The 19,188-nt window shown below is 44.2% G+C and overlaps 2 protein-coding genes and 2 non-coding genes across 4 annotated transcripts; all 4 read right to left on the bottom strand.

Moving 5' to 3' along the window:
* Positions 1-6,509: 6,509 nt before the first annotated feature.
* Positions 6,510-6,581, bottom strand: TRNAC-GCA (transfer RNA cysteine (anticodon GCA)). The gene has a single exon. It is a non-coding gene; the product is annotated as a tRNA-Cys (tRNA).
* Positions 6,582-7,315: 734 nt separating this feature from the next.
* CE1H17orf98 (chromosome E1 C17orf98 homolog) lies at positions 7,316-13,148 on the bottom strand. The gene is made up of 3 exons (XM_015078530.3): positions 10,475-13,148; positions 8,464-8,563; positions 7,316-7,570 (listed from the first exon to the last, which is right to left on the bottom strand). Exons 1-3 carry the CDS (start codon positions 10,679-10,681, stop codon positions 7,413-7,415), a joined length of 465 nt encoding a protein of 154 aa, XP_014934016.2. The 5' UTR covers positions 10,682-13,148; the 3' UTR covers positions 7,316-7,412.
* A 142-nt stretch (positions 13,149-13,290) lies between these two features.
* On the bottom strand, positions 13,291-19,128 carry RPL23 (ribosomal protein L23). The gene is made up of 5 exons (XM_015078594.3): positions 19,056-19,128; positions 18,394-18,477; positions 17,929-18,057; positions 13,524-13,637; positions 13,291-13,423 (listed from the first exon to the last, which is right to left on the bottom strand). Exons 1-5 carry the CDS (start codon positions 19,066-19,068, stop codon positions 13,341-13,343), a joined length of 423 nt encoding a protein of 140 aa, XP_014934080.1. The 5' UTR covers positions 19,069-19,128; the 3' UTR covers positions 13,291-13,340.
* LOC113592786 (small nucleolar RNA SNORA21) lies at positions 18,222-18,356 on the bottom strand. Its single transcript, XR_003412739.1, has one exon. It is a non-coding gene; the product is annotated as a small nucleolar RNA SNORA21 (small nucleolar RNA).
* Positions 19,129-19,188: the final 60 nt, after the last annotated feature.

Consider the following 19,188-nt stretch of genomic DNA (forward strand, 5'->3'; position numbering starts at 1 on the left):
CCAAGCGCCCCTCCTGCAAGTAACTTTATAATTTTATATTAAATATTTATGTCTCAGATCCATTTGGAATTTATTTGTGTGTATTGTCTTTCCAGTTGGCTACACATTTGCCTCAACGCTTTACAGAATAATCTTGTATTTTCCCCACTGGTGTGAAATATCCCTTTATTATATAGTGTATTCCCATTCGTATCTGAGTGTGTTTCTGGATTCTCTATTCCATTTCATTAATCCCTCTATTCATATACTATTACCAAACTGTCCTCATTATTATAACTTTTTTTTAATGACTGGTATGCCTACTTCTCCCTCAATACTCTTTCTCTGGAATGCCCTGGCTCTTCTTACACTTTTATTCTTCCAAGTGAACTTTTAAAGTCAGCTTGTCCAGTTCCAGAAACAGTGCTGTTTTGTTTTTATTGAAGGATATATCAATGTTTAGATTAATTAGAATTATAGCACTTATCACGCTGTTTTATAAGTTGCCTGTATTCTTGTCTGTATCCATGTGAGTTGCATAATACTAGAGACTTTAGGTCATCTTTGTGTGCTTTATGCCTGGGACAGATTCTGGCACACAATAGTTGCTCAATTAAGTGTCGTTAAATGAATGAGTGAATGGATTGCTGAATCCTTAAAGGCTCATGTCTGGAGTCAAAGTTGACCAACATATTTTTTTAGGGTATGATCTCATAAAATAACAGCAATCATTAATGTTATTAATAATTACACAATAATAGGGGCGCCTGGGTGGCTCAGTCGGTTAAGCGTCTGACTTCAGCTCAGGTCATGATCTCACGGCTCCTGAGTTTGAGCCCCACGTCGGGCTCTGTGCTGACAGCTCAGAGCCTGGAACCTGTTTCTAATTCTGTGTCTCCCTCTCTCTCTGCCCTCCCCCTCTCTCTACCCCATTCTCACTCTGGCTCTCTCTCCCTCAAGAATAAATGAACATTAAAAAAATTAAATAATTACACAATAATAAAAGGGGTTGTATATTTGAAAAAGCAATGACTTTGTATGCCATGTAGGTTACTGTGACTTTGGACAAGTTATATAACCTCTCTGAGGGTTTTTCCCCATCTGTATAATAAATAGACTACCACCTACCGTGAAAGTTGTTGTATTACATGAAACAGCATTTGTAAAGCATTTCACAAAGTGTCTGGCAGATAGCAGATGCTCAGTGGATGATAACAATTCTACCATGTTACTAACATCTGTAGAACTTCTTTTCTAGGATTCTATCTGATTGACATGAGAGATTAGGACAAGGATGCTTGTAAAAGTCAATGGTGCCATAGTTTTGTGGTGGAAAATATTTTAATACAAGACTCCCTATATTTGAGGGAGAGAGAACTGAAATTGCAGGAAATAATTTCTTTTCACCAGTGTTTTCCAAATTGTGACCTGGGGACTACCCATAATGGATTGCCCTGAAGGTCTTATTCAACCCTACAGAACCCTGGGCCCTACCCCTGAATCACTGAATCAGACTTCCCAAAGGGTCGAATCCCCAGATTCTAACAAGTTCTTCGTGTGATTCAGATGCACAGTAAAATTTGAAAATGCTTTTAGAATAAGGTTAGTTTTCAAGGAAAAATATAGTCTTGTCTGAAACCAGGAAATGTGAAGGTTGTTTACAAACATCGTGATACAGAGATGCTTCGCCAATAAGGAAAGGCGAGACATCACTGATCAAGAAATTAATCACCGTGGCTGACTTGTGTTGCCTTTTCATCCAGCTACTCATCATTCATCCATCCATCCATCCATCCTTCCATCCATCCCTCCATTCAATAGATGTCAGACACTGGACAAATTGTATTATAGCCATAGTCTGCAAACTGACAAATTCTCTTCCTGAGGTAAAGTCAGGTCTTTGCTACTCCTCAGCTATTCCAGAGACAGATGCTCCAACTTTTGCTTCTTTGGGGCTTGTAGCAACCAGCCCTGTCAAGTAATCATAAATAGCCCCACAGCTGTTGACCAAGGTGAACACAGATAGGCTCTGATCAAGTGATCTGGTTAAGCATAGATCTTTGCAGAAAGTGGTGGGAGAGGGAACTTTGGGGGTAAGTTAGCCAAAACGTCATCGAAGTTAGGAAGCATTTCTTTCTTTCTTCCTTCCTTCATCCATCAGCACCTTAAGGGAGAGATGATTATAGGCTAGTTAGCACTATACTTTTGTATGGAAGCTACAAAGATGGAAACTGTTTCTGCCCTGAAGGGGCTCATGGTGTGGAGGAGGTGACAGACATCTAAACACCTGACATCACTATAGTATAACAAAGGCTACAATTGAGAAATGTACAAAGTAATGTATTAACACAGAGAAATAAATTTTTGCACAAGCAGCAAAACATAATGACCTCTGGAGTCAAAACACACTTGGGCTGGGATGCTGGCATGCCACATTGCAAGTCGGGAAACTTTTCTGAGCCTCAGTTTCCCCATAACCAAAACAATGATTTTATTAGTACCTAACCTACCTCATAAGGTTGCTGTGTGTATTAAATGAAGTAATGCTCTGCTCACCTACTTCAGTCATTCAAAAGTACCACTGTCATGATTTTTGTCATGTTCATATAGCAATGACATTTATTTAATACTTTTACTTATATTGGTTCACCTTTTTAAAAACAGTCCCCAACATTTCATTATGAAAAATTTCAAACATTCAACACAGGTGAACGAATTTTACACGGAACATCTATAAACTCACCACCTACATTCTACAGTGAACACAGTGAACATTTTACTATATTACTATACTGGCTTGATCACATTTCTTTCTCTCTATGTATAATATATATTTATATTTTTATATATATAATTTATTATGTTGATTTATATAGTTAATATAAATTAGAATTAATGTGTAAATAATAAAAATACAAAATATAAATATATAAATAAATGTATAAATATATATTATATAAAAATATATTAAATAAAATATAAATGTATAAATATAAATTAATGTGTAAAAAATAAAAATATAAAATATAAATATATAAATATATTATATAAAGATATATTAGGGGCACCTGGGTGGCTCAATTGGTTAAACATCCGACTTCACTCAGCTCATGATCTCACAGTTCGTGAGTTCAAGCCCCACGTCAGGCTCTGTGCTGACAGCTTGGAGCCTGGAGCCTTGGAGCTTCAGATTCTGTCTCTCCCTCACCTGCCCACACTCTACCTCTCTCTGTCTCTCAAACATAAATAAACATTTAAAAAAATTTTAAAATATATATATTAAATAAAATATAAATGTATAAATATAAATTTAAATAAAATATATATAAATATATAAATATATAATTATATATGATAAATATATTATATACAAAAATTATATATGTGATATAAACATATGTAACCTATAGATACAAATAATATAAAATATAATAATTATATTAATTTAATTATTACATATAAATATATATAACTTATCTACATATATATCAAAATAATTAAAAAAATCAAAATAAATTGCAGACAATACACTTTCTCCTAAATACTTCAGCATGCATATCATTAACTAGAGTTCATATTTGTTTACAGTGTTTTTCATTTCATGTTAAAGTTACATAAAATGAAATGTATAAATCTTAAGTGTCCATTCACTAAGTCTGACAGATACATACACCGGTGTAACCCAAACCCCAATCAAGAAATGGAACAGTGGGGTGCCTGGCTGGCTCATTTGGTAGAACATGTGACTCAGAATCTCAGGGTCATGAGTTCAAGCCCCATGATGGGAATGGAGTGTACTTAAAAAAAGAAAGAAAGAAACAGATGGAACATTAACATCATCCCCGTAAAATTCCCCTCATTCCCCTTTCTGGCTAATCTCTTTCCCACCCCCACCCAAGAGGCAACCACTCTTTTGATTTGTTTTCACCATAGATTAGTTGTGTCTGTTCTAGAATTTCATATAACTGGAATAATACAACGTACAATCTTTTCTGTAAGGTTTTTTATCAGCATTATGTTGGTGAGATTCATCCATCTTGAATCAGTAATTCGTTCCTTGTTATGGATGAGTAGGATTTCCTTGTATGAATAAACCACAGATTTATTTTTTTTAATATATTTTTTTAACGTTTATTTATTTTTGAGACAGAGAGAGACAGAGCATGAAGGGGAAGGGGCAGAGAGAGAGGGAGACACAGAATCTGAAGCAGGCTCCAGGCTCCGAGCTGTCAGCACAGAGCCTGATGTGGGGCTTGAACTCACAGACCATGAGATCATGACCTGAGCCAAAGTTAGATGTTTAACCGACTGAGCCACCCAGGCGCCCCTCACAGATTTAAAAAAATCACCTTCCTATTGGTGGATCCTAGTCTGTTTTTAGTTCTGCCTGTTATGAAAAATGTCTCTATGAACATTCCTATATAGGTCTTTTTGTAAGTATGTTTTCATTTACCCCGAGTAAAATTCAAGGAATGGAATTGCTGGGCCAGAAGGTCAGTACATTTCAGTTTTGTACCAACTGCCAGATCTTTCCCCAAAATGGCATACTATTTGACATTCCCACCAAGTAAGAGTTGGCGTCTGATGTTACCAGTCTTTTTCATTTTAGTCATTCTGATGCATGTATGGTGTCACAATATGATTTTGATTTGCATTTATCTGATGACTCGTGATGTTGCATCCGTTTTCGTGGGTTTATCCACCATTTGCACCTCTTCCTTTATGAAATGCCTCTTCAGGGGCGCCTGAGTGGCTCAGTTGGATAAGCATCTGACTCTTGATTTCAGCTCAGGTCATGATTTCACGGTTCTTGAGATCACTAACAGCGCAGAGCCTGCTTGGGATTTTCTCTCTCCCTCTCTCTCTCCTCCCTCCCTGCTCTTGCTCTCTCTCTCAAAATAAACATTAAAAAAAAATGTTTTTGACCTAACGTTAGCAAATGGGAAATCAAGGGGTGTGAGAGAGCAAATTCTTGACCACTAGAACTATAAACCAGTGAATTTTCACGCTCTCTCCTTACAATTGTTTCTTCAAGGAAGGGAAAGTGGCGATACATCCATTTTTGCACCAAACACCCCTCCACTTCAGGGGGACTGTCTCGCACTGTCAAACTTGATGAGGCAACACTACCTCCTTGCCTTCCTGGCAGAAAGCTGCACACACGTCAGCCCATGACTCAACCAATCAAATCTTTTGATAGATAGAGTGTGAGCAGGGGAGGGGCAGAAAGAGAGAGAGGGAGACACGGAATCTGAAACAGGCTCCAGGCTCTGAGTGGTCAGCACAGAGCCCGACGCGGGGCTCAAACCCACAAACCTTGGGACCATGACCTGAGCCAAAGTCAGACGCTTAACCGACTGAACCACCCAGGCGCCCTGCACTTGGCATCTTGAAGCTTGAGGAAGTATCCTGGAGATGCAGGTCCAGCTGGAACCGTACCACGACTTGGTGATAAGTGCCCTGAATTGGTGACATCAGCAGTGGACACTTCCTGAGAGAGGAGACCAGAGCTGGATTTCCCTCCTCTGCTGCCCTTCATAGTTAATGCTTTGTGAGTTAGGTTCTCCAAACTTCCATCAACACCATGAGTCCCCCCTGCCTCTAGGAGACTCCTTTTCTCCTTACAGTGGCCAGAGTGGGTATCTATTCCATGCCAAGAACTCTGACTGGCACAATAAACTACTAAGAGGAAAGTGCCCTGAACCATCTAGAAGGGATTGTGGTGTCAGAAACAACATGTCCATAATAAACTCTTCAGATTAGGCAGAAATGTCCCCTCAAATTGTAGGATAGCTTCACTTAGAAGTTATGTCTAGAAAAGGTGGGTAGGTATTTTTAAAAGATGTTTCTTCCTTGAGCTACAACCCGATGTCTTCCTCTGATAGCTGTGTATGAATATGTCAACTTCCAGCAGACATAAAGCTCCCTGAGGGCAGGGGCCCTGTTTCATCTTTTAAGTTACAGCTGCCTTACATGCACTGGCCTAAGCTCTCAAAAACACATGTTGTATGATCCTCTTTACCTGTACTCTTATCCCTCAGATTGCTACATTTATGTTCAAAGCTCTCATACCTAATTTTAGATTCAGAATTTCCTTAGGGGACTTTGTCTTTATTTTATTTTTTAATGTTTTTATTTACTTTTGAGATAGAGAGAGCATGAGCAGGGGAGGGGTAGAGAGAGAGAGGGTGACACAGAATCCAAAGCAGGTTCCAGGCTCTGAGCTGTCAGCACAGAGCCTGACGCGGGGCTTGAACTCACGGACTGTGAGATCATGACTTGAGCTGAAGGTGGATGCTTAACCCACTGAGCCACCCAGGTACCCCAGGGGACTTTGTCTTAATTGAAGCCCAACAAGGTCATCCAGGGGTCTCAGCTAAGTATCCTTTGGAATCTGGGGAGATTAGTAAGTGTTTCAATCAAAGAATGCATTGACAATTCTTTGTCCTCTCTAGACACTCTGGCTGGGAGTTAAGAGGTATGGTGCCCTTACTGACTTCCACTTAATGGAATTACAAAAGGGAGGAGGAAGGGGGCACCCGGATTTGAACCAGGGACCTCTTGATCTGCAGTCAAATGCTCTACCCCTGAGCTATACCCCCATGACCTATTATTCTTCTCTTCCTTGTCCACTTAAGGTGACTCAATACCACCAGGTTCCACCCACACCAGAGCTCTGGCAGGCTTTGTGTTCTAAAGCTCCACCTTCTTTTGTATCCATCATCTGCTGTGGCTTTTCTCTTGGTCACCAGTGAACTGGGTGGGGACACTTGAAAAATGACATCCTGGAAACTAGCTGAAAAGGAAACTGATAGAGCACCAGCAGAGAAAGTGCCCACAAGCACTGTGTCAGAATTACTAGATCAGAATCCAGAGGCTAAAAAACACCCCCAGATATCCCCTTGTTCATGCCCTGACTCTTGATGGACTGAGGGTAGAAAGGAGAAGGAAGATGTCAGTTATTTTGGATGGGATGACTCTCAGGAAAATCAGGAAACCCTTCTCAGGGCAACCAATGACAATCCCTTTGGCCGAATCCCTTTTGGCTCAGTTCTTGATGGAACATCAGTAGCCGGTGTCTAACCCAGGGCCCTGCTGCTGCCTGGGGCAGAGCTTTGTGGAGGGCTCGGTAAGCAGTGCAGTTTCTTCTTACATGGGCGGGGGAAGAACTGAGGCCTCCTTTTAAGCCTGGCACTCATGGGCATGGAGTGTAAGGGCACAGGCCTGAGGATGGCCTCTCTCCTCCCACCTCCTCCCCAAAGGCTAGAGAAGCAGAAGGTGAAGAAACTAGCTGGCCCCAGTCCCAAACTTGGGAAAGAAATAGCACACTTGGAGGCACAATAACATCACTGTTTACATAAAAGTAGAATTAAGAGATCGTCTAAACATCTGTCTTCTATTCAGGTCAAGGGGTGGGAAGGGAAGAGATGCTGTCAGAAGAGAGGGAATCGGGTGACCTCTCCAAAGACCGATGGGCGCTGGCGGAGGTCTGGGGTGTTCCTGCGATAGCCAAACCGACCATTGAGCCCGTTGATCATTTTCAGATCAGCATTGTAGTTATCATGCCCTGTCACCTGCTGGAGGGAATGCCCTTGGGGGCACAGAGAGAAGCCTGAGCCTGCATTCAGCCACCACCCCCCTCCCGCTTGCTTCCCCCCCACCCCCGCCCCCGCCGTCCCAGGGCTGGTATAGAACATGCTCCCCATGTCCCAGCTAAAACCTCAATCCTGGAGTGTCTCAAGGGTCTTGATTAAAAGCCAAGGGTTGATGAAGTCAAGGAGACAGCTTTCTAGAAACCAAACCACATACCACGAGTAGTATACAGGAGGAGCGTGAATGGTATGTGCTAGCACAGGGGGGGCCAGAAGATTCTGGGCTTGGCCGAACTTGCCTTGCTCCCAGGAAGACTGAAAACATTTCACCCTTGCTTCTGACCCATCTGGAGAAAATGGATGAGCTCACTTTGGCCAAATGGTGCATAGGATCATGTGACTAGAGTGTGGTGAAAGGGCGATGGGGTTGGGTGGGAGGAGGGTTCACACTGTCAGAAAAACAGCTCTCAACCCTTCCTTTCTTGTTGCTAAGTTGGGCTCGGAAAAGGAGCAGGACACAGCCCGCTCAGGCCGGGAGCAGTGAGGGGAACATGGGTTTTAGAGTTGGAAAGAGTGGAACTCTGATCCCAGCTAAGCCCTTCTTGGCCAATCACTTTACCACCCTAAACTTCCGTTTCCCCGGCTGTAGCACAGGGATAGCGTGAGGGCAGAAAGCATCTGACATACAGTAGGCACTCAATCACTACATATAAGGAGCACAGTGACACCATCTGCTCATGCGTGAGAAGAAAAGCTGGAGGATGCAGTCCTTGGGCCTCTTCCCCTGAAAACAGGGCTCTCTGTGGCCCGGTTTCTCTCTCTGAACTGGGAGAATGCACATTACTCTTCCAAGTGGGTCCATGGTGAGGCTGGAAAGCCAGGTGGCACTTGCCTGCCCCTGCCCAGTTTCTCCGGTTCAGGTATCTCTGTCCTTGCCCGAAGATGTGGAAATAATCCACTATCCAGCCATCCCTGCCTGTGCCCCCGAGATCCTGAAAGTGAGGGAGAAAACAGACTGTCAGCCACCATGCTGAGAGGTGCACACACAAACTCCCTTTGGGCTTATTTCGGGGAGAGAGAAGAGGTCACAGCCAGGGGTAACTGGGCCAGACAGATTAAATATAAATATACGTATTGACCTATTATCTCTCAGGGAGAGGCAGCATAGCTGGGCAGTTAAGGGCTGTCTGTTGCCAGACAGACTGGTTCCAGTCCAGCTCTGCCACTAACAAGCTGTGTGACCCTGGGCCAATGACACAGCTTTTCTGGACCTTAATTTCCTCCTGGCTTTAAGGAGGGTTGCTGAGAGATTTAAGTGAGATAGTTTCAACAAAGGGCCTGGCATAGTAAACGTTACTTAATTTACTTTAAAAATACACATTATTGGGGCAACTTGGTGGCGTAGTCGTTAAGCATCTGATTTTGGCTCAGGTCATGATCTCACGGTTTGTGAGTTCAAGTCCCACATCGGGTGAGCTTGAGCTCTGCTTCGGGTGAGTCCCACTTCTGTGAGCCCCACTCCCTCTCTCTCTCTGCCCCTCGCTCACTTGCACACTTCTCTCTCAAAATATAAACAAACAAACAAACATACATTATTTGGGGAAGCCTGGCTGGCTCAGTCTGTAGAGCATGCCATTCTTGATGTTGGGTGTGTAAGGTCAAGCCCCACATTGGGGGCAGGGTTTACTTAACAACAAAACAAAAAAATAAACAAAAATCCCCATTATCTTTTTTTTTTTTTAATGTTTATTTATTTCTGAGAGAGAGGGAGAGGGAGAGAGAGAGCACATGGGAGCAGGGGAGGGGCAGAGAGAGAGGTAAACAGAATCTGAAGCAGGCTCCAGGCTCTGAGCTGTCAGCACAGAGCCCAAAGCGGGGCTTGAACCCACGAACTGTGAGATCATGACCTGAGCCTGAGCCAAAGTCAGAGGCTTAAACCACTGAGCCACCCAGGAGCCCCAAACCCCCATTATCTCTATGCAAATGAAGTAATACCTACTACAAACAGTTGTGATGGTTAAATACTTACAAATGGAAAATTTAAAAAGTGTGCACACCATATTATTTTCAAGTTTTTAAATACTCAAGTTTTTCTCCTTTTTCCTCCTAGACTCTGGTTCTGTCATAAAAATTACATGAGTAATTACACATACACCCTCAAGCATGGCACATACAGATGTGTCCATATACATGCGATATACACGCAGACACAAACACTGAGATCACACACAAAAAACCCGATTTGTTCCCAGAATAACCCCCGCTAAGCCCTCCTCTCCCCTACCCATACCACTGTGACATATGGAGACAGAAATATTGGAGGCAAAGGTGTTGAAGCCATCAGCAAATAGCGTCAGGATCTTTGATCCCGGGTAGGACTCTGCTGAGAAGGGGCAACATCCACGAGGGGAAAGGGCTGGGGACAGTGAGGCAGCAGAGGTTCGGGAAGCTTCCTTCCTGCCTGCTCACAGAAAGTCCCATCGAGGGGGCGCCTCTGCAACTATGACGTCACCGATGGAGGGCGCCCCGCCTGGCAGGTGTTCGCTGAGGTCACAAGGATTTTCGCGCTCTTAGAGAATCTGTGGTGCGAGATCACCCCAAGGTCGGGTCCATGACGTCAAAAAGGACAATGACACCGATCTGTTTGGGAGAGGCCAGGTTCCAGGCCCGTTCGCTAAGGCTTGCAGAAACCCAAAATGGGAACATTCTCAAATTCAGGGATGGAAAGTGATTTTGTGAGCCCAGTGAACTCAATACCTGTCATCCGCCTGCGCCAGTTCCGGGGGTTCAGTAAGAAAACCGAGGAGGTGGGAGGGCCCGCCCGAGGGGTAAAACGCCCCGCCACAGGGTCGAGCTCTGTGGGGACAGACAGTGGGATCGTCCGGGGCACTCTTATAAATAACCTGTTCAGTCCGGCGCAGCACTGGCGGAACCACGCGGCTCCGGAAGTATCGGCGGGCGTGGTAGTCCTGCTGAGCGTTGTAGGGCGGAATCGCCGACCAGACCTTGGGCCTCAGGCGCTCATAGGTGCGGGCCATGGTGCTCACGGCCACACCATCCAAGATGAAGCCCTTTTCCAGCCGCAGAGGACACTCGCACACGCGCGACATCCCAACCACTACAGCCTCCGAGGGCCTTTCTGGTGGGAATTGAGGGCCCTAGGTAGGGGCTCCCCTGCGCATTGTGACGTGTCAGAGACTCCTGCGACACAAACCCTATGGCCCCATCTAATAGGGTAGGCCCCCAGGGCTGTGAGGGAAGTTGCTTGCGTGGCCGTGAGGTGAAGGATGACCAACAGCAGACCACGCAAGAGGAGTTGGAGATTGAAGAGGGGGATTACAGAACGTGGGCAGTGTGAACGCAACTGGGCCCCGCCCCCCTATATACATTTCCCAAACTCCGTCTCCTTGAGAAGCTTGTTTGTACCCAGAATGATCAGAAAGTTCAGATAGCATCTACTTCCGACTCTCATTTTACACAAGTGGGAATTGAAGCTCAAGAAACATTGGGATATTCCCTAAACCCACTTAGTGGTGGATCCGGAGCCAGAATTCAGGTCTCCTGACTTCCAGGAAGTCCTCTTAAAGCACTTCTGCCCACCCAACCCAATTATTTCCATCAGCTAGTATTCCTCCTCCAGCTTAAAAACAACAACAACAACAACAACAACAAAAACCCACAAGAAACCAGCAGGTTGACACATTATCCCCTGGCTAATTTTTTTTGTATATGTAACAGGATATAGCAAACCATGAACAATGATTTCCTCTAGTTGTTGTGACTACAGGTGATTTTTATTTCCTTCTTCAACTTTTCCCCTTGAAGAAGCTCTTACACAGATGGTTTAACCCTCAAACTACTCCTCACACCCAACTCTGAGATGCTATTATCCTACACAAGACAACAGGATCACAAGTCTTTTATATTCACTATATGAAGGCACGTGTATTAGAAAAGGTTGCTTTATATACGCAGAAAACCACTAATTCTGGCAATACTCAGCATATCTAAGGTCTCTATACCATGAAAGGCAAATTCCTAGAAACCTGAAATTATAGGTTAATGTCTATAGTTTGAGTCTACTCTGTTACAACTTGAAATGGACCCAGGCAGAACATGTAAGACATAAGACAAGGTAGGGAAGAGACCCAGCCCTCACTCCTATTTGAAGGTGAGAAATTTCACATGTAGAGTTCACACAACAGGATAAAAAGGACTAATTTTACACCTCATGTCACATTAAAGACTTCAATCTCACCAGGCTGGAGGATAGGGGGCAGGAGGAAGACAGGTCTGTTTTAGACTTCTGAATGTATTTCTAAAACAAGATAGGCTCAGTCTAGACAGCACCACATCTCAATCTTGGCTGCTGCACCTCGGAATCTCCTGGGGAATCTTTAAAAGGTACTGAGGTCTGGGTCCTACCTCCATAATCTGACTTAACTGGCCTGTGACATTGCCTGTACATGTCTTTTTAACTCCTCAGGTTGAGGACCACTACTTAAATCTAATACATTCCATGCAGAATCTTGGACAAAAGGGTAATCTTACTGAGTATGTGCTGGGGTCCTTACATACTCTCATCTCTAGCCTTACAAGAGAACACTTAAGGCTGGGTATTTTCAGAATACTGTTAATCTGAAAATAAGATACATGAACACAAACCTCAATCTAAAAAGCCTATTCCAACATCTTTAGGCCACACTATTGAACCAAACCTGCCAAATGGTCATTTTTCCTCAGGCCTTGAAACATCACATAAATCTTCTCATGGTTTAGAAAGAAAAGTTACAAGGGCACCTGGGTGGCTCAGTTGGTTGAATATCCAGCTCTATTTTAGCTCAGGTCATGATGCCATGGTTGTGAGATTGAGTCCAGTGTAGGGCTCCACACTCAATGTGGAGCCTGCTTTAGATTCTTAAAAACAAAAACCAAAACCAATGTCCAATTCCTTCAAGTAGAATTTGCCAAGGTTTACACCCACTGTGCAGGTATCATCACATCACCTTTATTTTTTAAGGTTTTGAAGGTTTTTTTTTAAGTTTAGAGTGGGGAAGGGACAGAGAGAATCCCAAGCAGGCTCTGCAATCTGGGCCTCCAACTCAGGCACTGTGAGCTTGTGACCTGGCTTGTGCTACCCAGGCGCCCCCATCACCTTTTATCCTTGAACTAAGGTTTAGCAGGTACATTATACAGCCATCCTGTCAAAATGTTTTGATAGCAAAAAACCTGATAATTTAAAATAAAATAATTTAATCACCATTCATAAAAGCAAACCCAATGGCAGTTACATACATGTTAGATTTTACAAATAAAATCATTTATGTGCCAGTTTACCCAAAACCCAGAACTGCACAAATATGCATCTATACACCTGAATCTGGTCCTTCCTCACGTCGCTCCTGGACCTCCATGTGTGTCTAGGATCTGACCATTCACTCTACATTATCTCAAATGAATTGCAAGGCAGTTACCTGGGGTAACCTCCTAACAAACAGTACCCACTATCTGCGATTTAAGGACTCCAAACCCAAGTAAGTTTTTACAGCAGAAATTGGAAAGTCCGTGTCTATAGAGTCAAAAAGTGCAAGTACTGTTTATCCTTGTTTCACACACGTCCCCAGAAAGTTTGCACCGAGTAATTTCATTTTACAAAAGGAAGCAAGGGCTAGGTGGTGTCAAGAAGAGTAACGTGTACAAGAGAACAAGAAGGCAAACACTGGGAGCACATAACTTTTACTTCTTTTTTAAAACAGATAAAGGAAATAATCATGCGATGCTGCCAGCATTGGATGCAATCCTGGGCCACAAGTCTGCACACTCCTTTGCAACGGGTCCTGTGATAGCAGAACCTGCATAAAAAAAGAATGTGGTGACAGGTAAGATCAGACAGACCCAAGGTTAAATCGTCCCATCTCAAAGACCTAGGGAACAACGTGGATACTTTCTTACCTTTCATTTCACCTTTATTATTTACTATGACCCCCGCATTATCTTCAAAATAGAGGAACACTCCATCTTTTCTCCGGTATGACTTTCGTTGTCGAATTACCACTGCTGGATGTACTAAAAGGGAAAAAAGGGTAGCAGTCATTTAACCTGTCCCAGTGCCACCACAAGAGAGCACATCCCACCCAGTTCCCCAACACTTCCATTTGGACGGAATGCATACTCACCATTAGCTTTTCATTCCCTAAAAGCAAGTCTGAGAGACAAGCCCCTTATCAAACACCAATCGCCCCTTATGGAAAGACCTTACTCCAAGTCAAAACTGCCTGCATTTCCTTCAAGTGTAAATTTGGACCTTCTTTCAGGAGAACAATTAGCAACATACCAGCAGGAAACTTGCTAAGCACCTTCTATGCTTTCACCCAACAGGTGGGGACTGTTAAGATCCTAGTATCACAAAATGGGACCCCCTTTAGAACTGAAAAAGTAGTCGGGCGCCTGGGTGGCTCAATCAGCTGAGTGTCCGACTTCGAATCAGGTCATGATCTTGCAGTTCGTGAGTTCGAGCCCTGCATCGGGCTCTGTGCTGACAGCTCAGAGCCTGGAACCTGCTTCAGATTCTGTGTCTCCCTCTCTCTCTGCCCCTTCCCTGCTCATGCTCTGTCTCTCAAAAATGAATAAACGTTAACAAACAAACAAACAAAAACTGAAAAAGTAGAGAGGCCAAGCTATTAACTCATTAGGCAATGTTCCACCCCAGTACAGATCAAAACTTCTGAGAAAATACACACCTAGATGTAAAAATTACTGCCCTCCAAGATTATGTTGGAACTGAATATGTACCATGTTAGACTATATAAATATCAGCTCATTTACACATGAATTTAGCCAAAGAAACCCTGCAACTTCTAGCGTGCATACGTGTACACACACTCCCTGAACTCCCTGAGTACGTCCAGGATCGTGACCACACACTCTACTTTATCTCAAATGCCTAACTGCTACTGCTGGGCACATACGTATGTTAATAGAGCAAAAACTTGGAATTAACCCATCTATCTCATGGCAAAAACACAAAACAGAATCATTTAAAAATGATTAGGTCTATCTGTAATTTTTCATATGTAGTACAATCATCTGTGAAGCAAGAAGAATGGGTTAATGGGAAGGTCATGGTCCCATTTAAACAAGAAATTTTTTGCACGGAAGTCAAGAAAAAAGGACATACGGCAAAATATTAACAGTGATCATCTCTTGGAAGTCTGAAAGTTGGGCAATTTTAATTTAACTTCTATTGCCTATGTAATTAACTGGGTTTAACTTTTTGAGGAACTGTTTTCCAGGGTCTTAAGTAACTTCTAAAAACTTACCTGCACGTAAAGTGAACACTTTCCCAGATCTTCACCTACTGCACTTGAAAGAACTAAAGTCAGACACAACCTGCATGCAAATCTTGACAGTCACTGAACAAGTTACTTAATAATCTGAGGTTCAAGTTTTCCTCTTGGAAAATAGAGATAACAGTTACATTGCCATATTCAAGGTCAGACACTGCAAATACAGGATTTTTTATAGGACAGGGATCCTGGCTATCCTTGAGGCAAATACTGTCTCTATACATAGACTCTGATCAAGTTTTTAAGAATGAAATACACGTTGAGGGTTAACTAGTACTTACTAAGAGCCTCCTGTTGAGCCCTTATCTACTCAAAACCATTTTTTAAAAAGTAAACTCTACGCCCAACATGGGGCTTGAACTCATGACCCCAAGATCAAGAGTTGTATGCTCTACCCAGAGCCAGTCAGGCACCCCTACTCATAACCATTTAAATTCTCACAAATGACCAATCTAGCAGATGAACAAGGCCACACAAATCCAAGACTTTGGACTTCCAAAACTGCCCCTTTCCACTGCCTGCATTTCAAGTTTCTGCTATATGGAAGCCTAACGTGAGGGGATGTATTCATTTGGCAGAACCCAGAACAAGTAAGACATTGATGGAGTTGGAAATTCACAACTATTTTTAAAACCATGAAGTGTTCTCTGGTCTGTCCCACAATAATCAGATGGAGACCAACAACATGTACTGCTGCCATCTCACCAACGGTGACAAGCGGGTTGCTCTGCCCTTCTCTGACAGCTTTCCAGGCCACAGATCAGACCCAGCAAGTGTTCTAAGAGGAGAAAGCCTGTCCAGTCACATGTAGATCTCAATTTACACATTGATTAATCGATGTTTAACCACAATGCTTGGTACTCCTTGCCTACCAAACCCTCAAGTGGTATTAAAGGAGAACAAAGATTTTTGACCCAAAGGCTAAAAAACCCAAGCGGTAGAGATGTGTGTTTATGCAGGTTTACCAGGAGTAACTGCAGTATGTGGCCAAGACCCATCATATTTGTACTGTATATTCAAGTGATAGCTCAAACTCCTCAGGAAGAGGAAAACATTCCAGGGCAGACAGACTAAACAGGTACAGGAGGAAAGTTCCAAGAGCTGAAGTTAAGTTCACTGACTATCAGAAGCTCTAAAACCAGACAAGACATTACAAGTCAGAAGTGCCCCAAAACCTTCTCCCCTCGACCAACCTACACCTAGTGGGGATTAAGCAATGACCAGCTCCCCATTTTAGTGTCTACCAGAAGAGATTTAGAAGCAACCATGACAAACTTTTGACAAGTCACAATCTTGAGTTAATCTCCTCTATAAAAAGAACTTGCCTTAAAACACGAAGAATATGTTATTCTGTACTTACAAAGTGCTAGGTGTCCCAGGCCAAATGCTCTACACGCTTTATCTGAATCTCACAACCACTTTATGCAAGTTTTCATTCTTCCCTTTCAAATCAGTAGTTCCAGGAAAGGAAACTTGCCTGACACCTGGTCAACTCTAAATGCCTATTAAAAAAACAAAAAACCAAACAAACCCCACATTTACTGGGGCATCTGGCTGGCTCAGTTGGTAGGGCATGTGACTCTTGATGTTGGGATCCTGACTTCAAGCCCCATGCTGGGTGCAGAGGTTACTTAAAAACTGGGGCGCTTAGGTGGCTCAGTCAGTTAAGCGTCTGACTTCAGCCCAAGTCATGATCCCCTACTTCGTGGGTTCGAGCCCCGCGTTGGGCTCGGTGCTGACAGCTCAGAGCCTGGAGCCTGCTTCAGATTCTGTCTCTCTCTCTGCCCCTCCCTCCCCTGCTTGCACTGTGTCTCCCAAAAATAAATAAATACTAAAACAAATTTTTTAAATTATACACACACACACATATATATACACTAAACACCACCATATTCATTTGTAGCTGAGAAATCAGCAATGAACCAGTTACCTGATCTTCTGAACTTAAGTAGAAGAAACAACTCTAATGCTACACAAAAAATACCACTTGGATTTAGGTTACTGGAGGATGGGGGGCGGGAGGGGTGTTGGTGGATGGGGAGATGTGTTAACGAGGAAGTGAGCTAAAGATGATTGAATTTGAGTATTCCAGGCAGGAGGCACAAAGTACAAAGGATCTGAAACACCAAGGAAGGTGGAGGGAGAGATCAAGACCTGAAAGCAACAGAGCTGGAGAAGGCACCATGAAGAAGGACTAAGTTCTACAAGGACAGGGCTTTTGTTTCTACAGATATAGGTACCTGATGTGGTTTAGAACTATCCACTGAACTCAGGGAAATGGCAGGGTAAATATGTACTTCCTCACAGCTTGTATTGGGAACCAAGAAAGAACTTAAGTAGGGAAATGACAAGCCAAGGTTTACATTTAAGCCAGCCAGGTGCCCCAAGACTTACACTTTAATTTTTTTTTTTCCAAATATTTATTCAGTTCCTGACAGAGAGAGAGAAAGCAGGGGAGCGGCAGAGAGAGAGGGAGACACAAAACCTGAAGCAGGCTCCAGGCTCTCAGCACAGAGCCCGACGCTGGGCTCGAACTCAGAGACCGTGAGATCGTGACCTGAGCTGAAGTCTGCCACTTAACTGACTGAGCCACCCAGACACCCCAGACTTACATTTTTAAAAGATGGGCCCTGACTTCAGTGTGGCAAATACACTTAGGGCGTAAGGGGACAAGGACAAATGTAACAATGGGGTGTATGGCTGGCTCAGTCACTAGCGCATGTCACTCTTGATCTCAGGGTAATGAGTTCAAGCCCCAGGCTGGGCAGAGATTACTTAAAACAATTAAAAAAAAAAAAAAAAAGCGACAGATACAACAAAACCAGATAGGGAAGAGAATAGTCTCTAACACAGCCAAGAGCAAAACTTCAATTGCAGATAAATAGCTCAGACTTCCTCTCGAAGAAAATCAAGCTTTTAAGAAGCCTTGAAAATGGTAGAGTAACTGTTCCATTTTCTAGTAAAGGGCACCTGTCCACCGAGCAACAGGAGGACTCAGGACCTCCACTCACCCTTCTTTCTGAGCTCTGGTTTGCCTTTCTTCACTGTGGCCATCACCATGTCACCCACGCCAGCAGCAGGAAGTCTATTCAGTCTTCCTTTGATCCCCTTCACAGAGATGATATACAGATTTTTGGCTCCTATAAAAGAATGTAAACAAACATGACTTTTTTGGAGAGCTTATTAAGCATTTCTCCCGGTGTAACATTTCCCCCCCCACCCCGTCACTTCCAGACCCTCTCCCTCCCCTCTTACTCCCAAAGAGTTAGTCGCCCCCCCCCCCACACCTGACCAAGGTGCAATACCTTGTCACACCACCGATTGAAGCAAAACAACACAGCATGCTGCTGCTTCACCCAAAAGCAGTGTTTTTCCTCTGCCCTTTCTTGACGGCTCAGTGGGTCATTAGTCAAGGCCCAACGAGTGCTTTTAAAAGGGGGGGGGGGGTGTTGGCAGGGTGCAGCTGAAGGTCTCACCCGTGTTGTCAGCACAGTTGATCACGGCTCCGACCGGAAGACCCAGGGAAATCCGGAATTTCGCACCGGAGGACCCACCACGTCCTGCGGGTAGAAAGGAACACAGGAATGGGGTCGCTGTCTAGTCATGGTTCGGAGTTGCCCTCACACTCGTAAGGTATAAATTCATTCGCACGTGCTTTGGGAAACGGCAGACTAAATTCCCTCTCTCTGGGATTCCACCTACCCCTCCCATGTGCCACCCCGTTCTCATGGTGAACAGCCAATTCCACACTATTACCGCCTTTACGTGGAGAGTAAGGGGCCTGAACCACCCAATCTTCGCTCCAGCTTTTGCACCACGTAGCTCTTCTTGCAAGGCGGGAGCCCGCACAAGTCGCCCAGCATGGGGCCTAAGCCAGCCCCACTTCAATTCCATTACTGGAGCTCTAGGCGCAGAGCGACCCCGCGAGGTTCGGTCTAGAGCCCCGTCCGGATCCGGCCAACTCAACCCGCCAGGCCCCCCAGCCGCTTTCGGCAGCCCTTCCAGCGCTCTCTCGCGGCCCTCCTCTCCCTCTCCGCCCGGGAGGAGCGCAAAGCGCCACAGCTGCCCGTGGCCACCGCTCCGGGCGCGACCAGCAGCCACCTCGCGACAGATGGCGAAGGATCTCCCAAATACTCACCTCGCTTCGACATCTTTGCTCAACAAGGAGTCGGAAAAGGAGTCAGTGCAAAGGACTCTGGGATATGAACCTTGATGCCCCGCCCAATCCCGTCACGTGTCCCGGAGCCTGCTCAATCCACCTCTTCCCTCCA

The sequence above is a fragment of the Acinonyx jubatus genome, chromosome E1, assembly GCF_027475565.1.
Source record: "Acinonyx jubatus isolate Ajub_Pintada_27869175 chromosome E1, VMU_Ajub_asm_v1.0, whole genome shotgun sequence".
In the NCBI taxonomy this organism is placed as follows: domain Eukaryota; kingdom Metazoa; phylum Chordata; class Mammalia; order Carnivora; family Felidae; genus Acinonyx; species Acinonyx jubatus.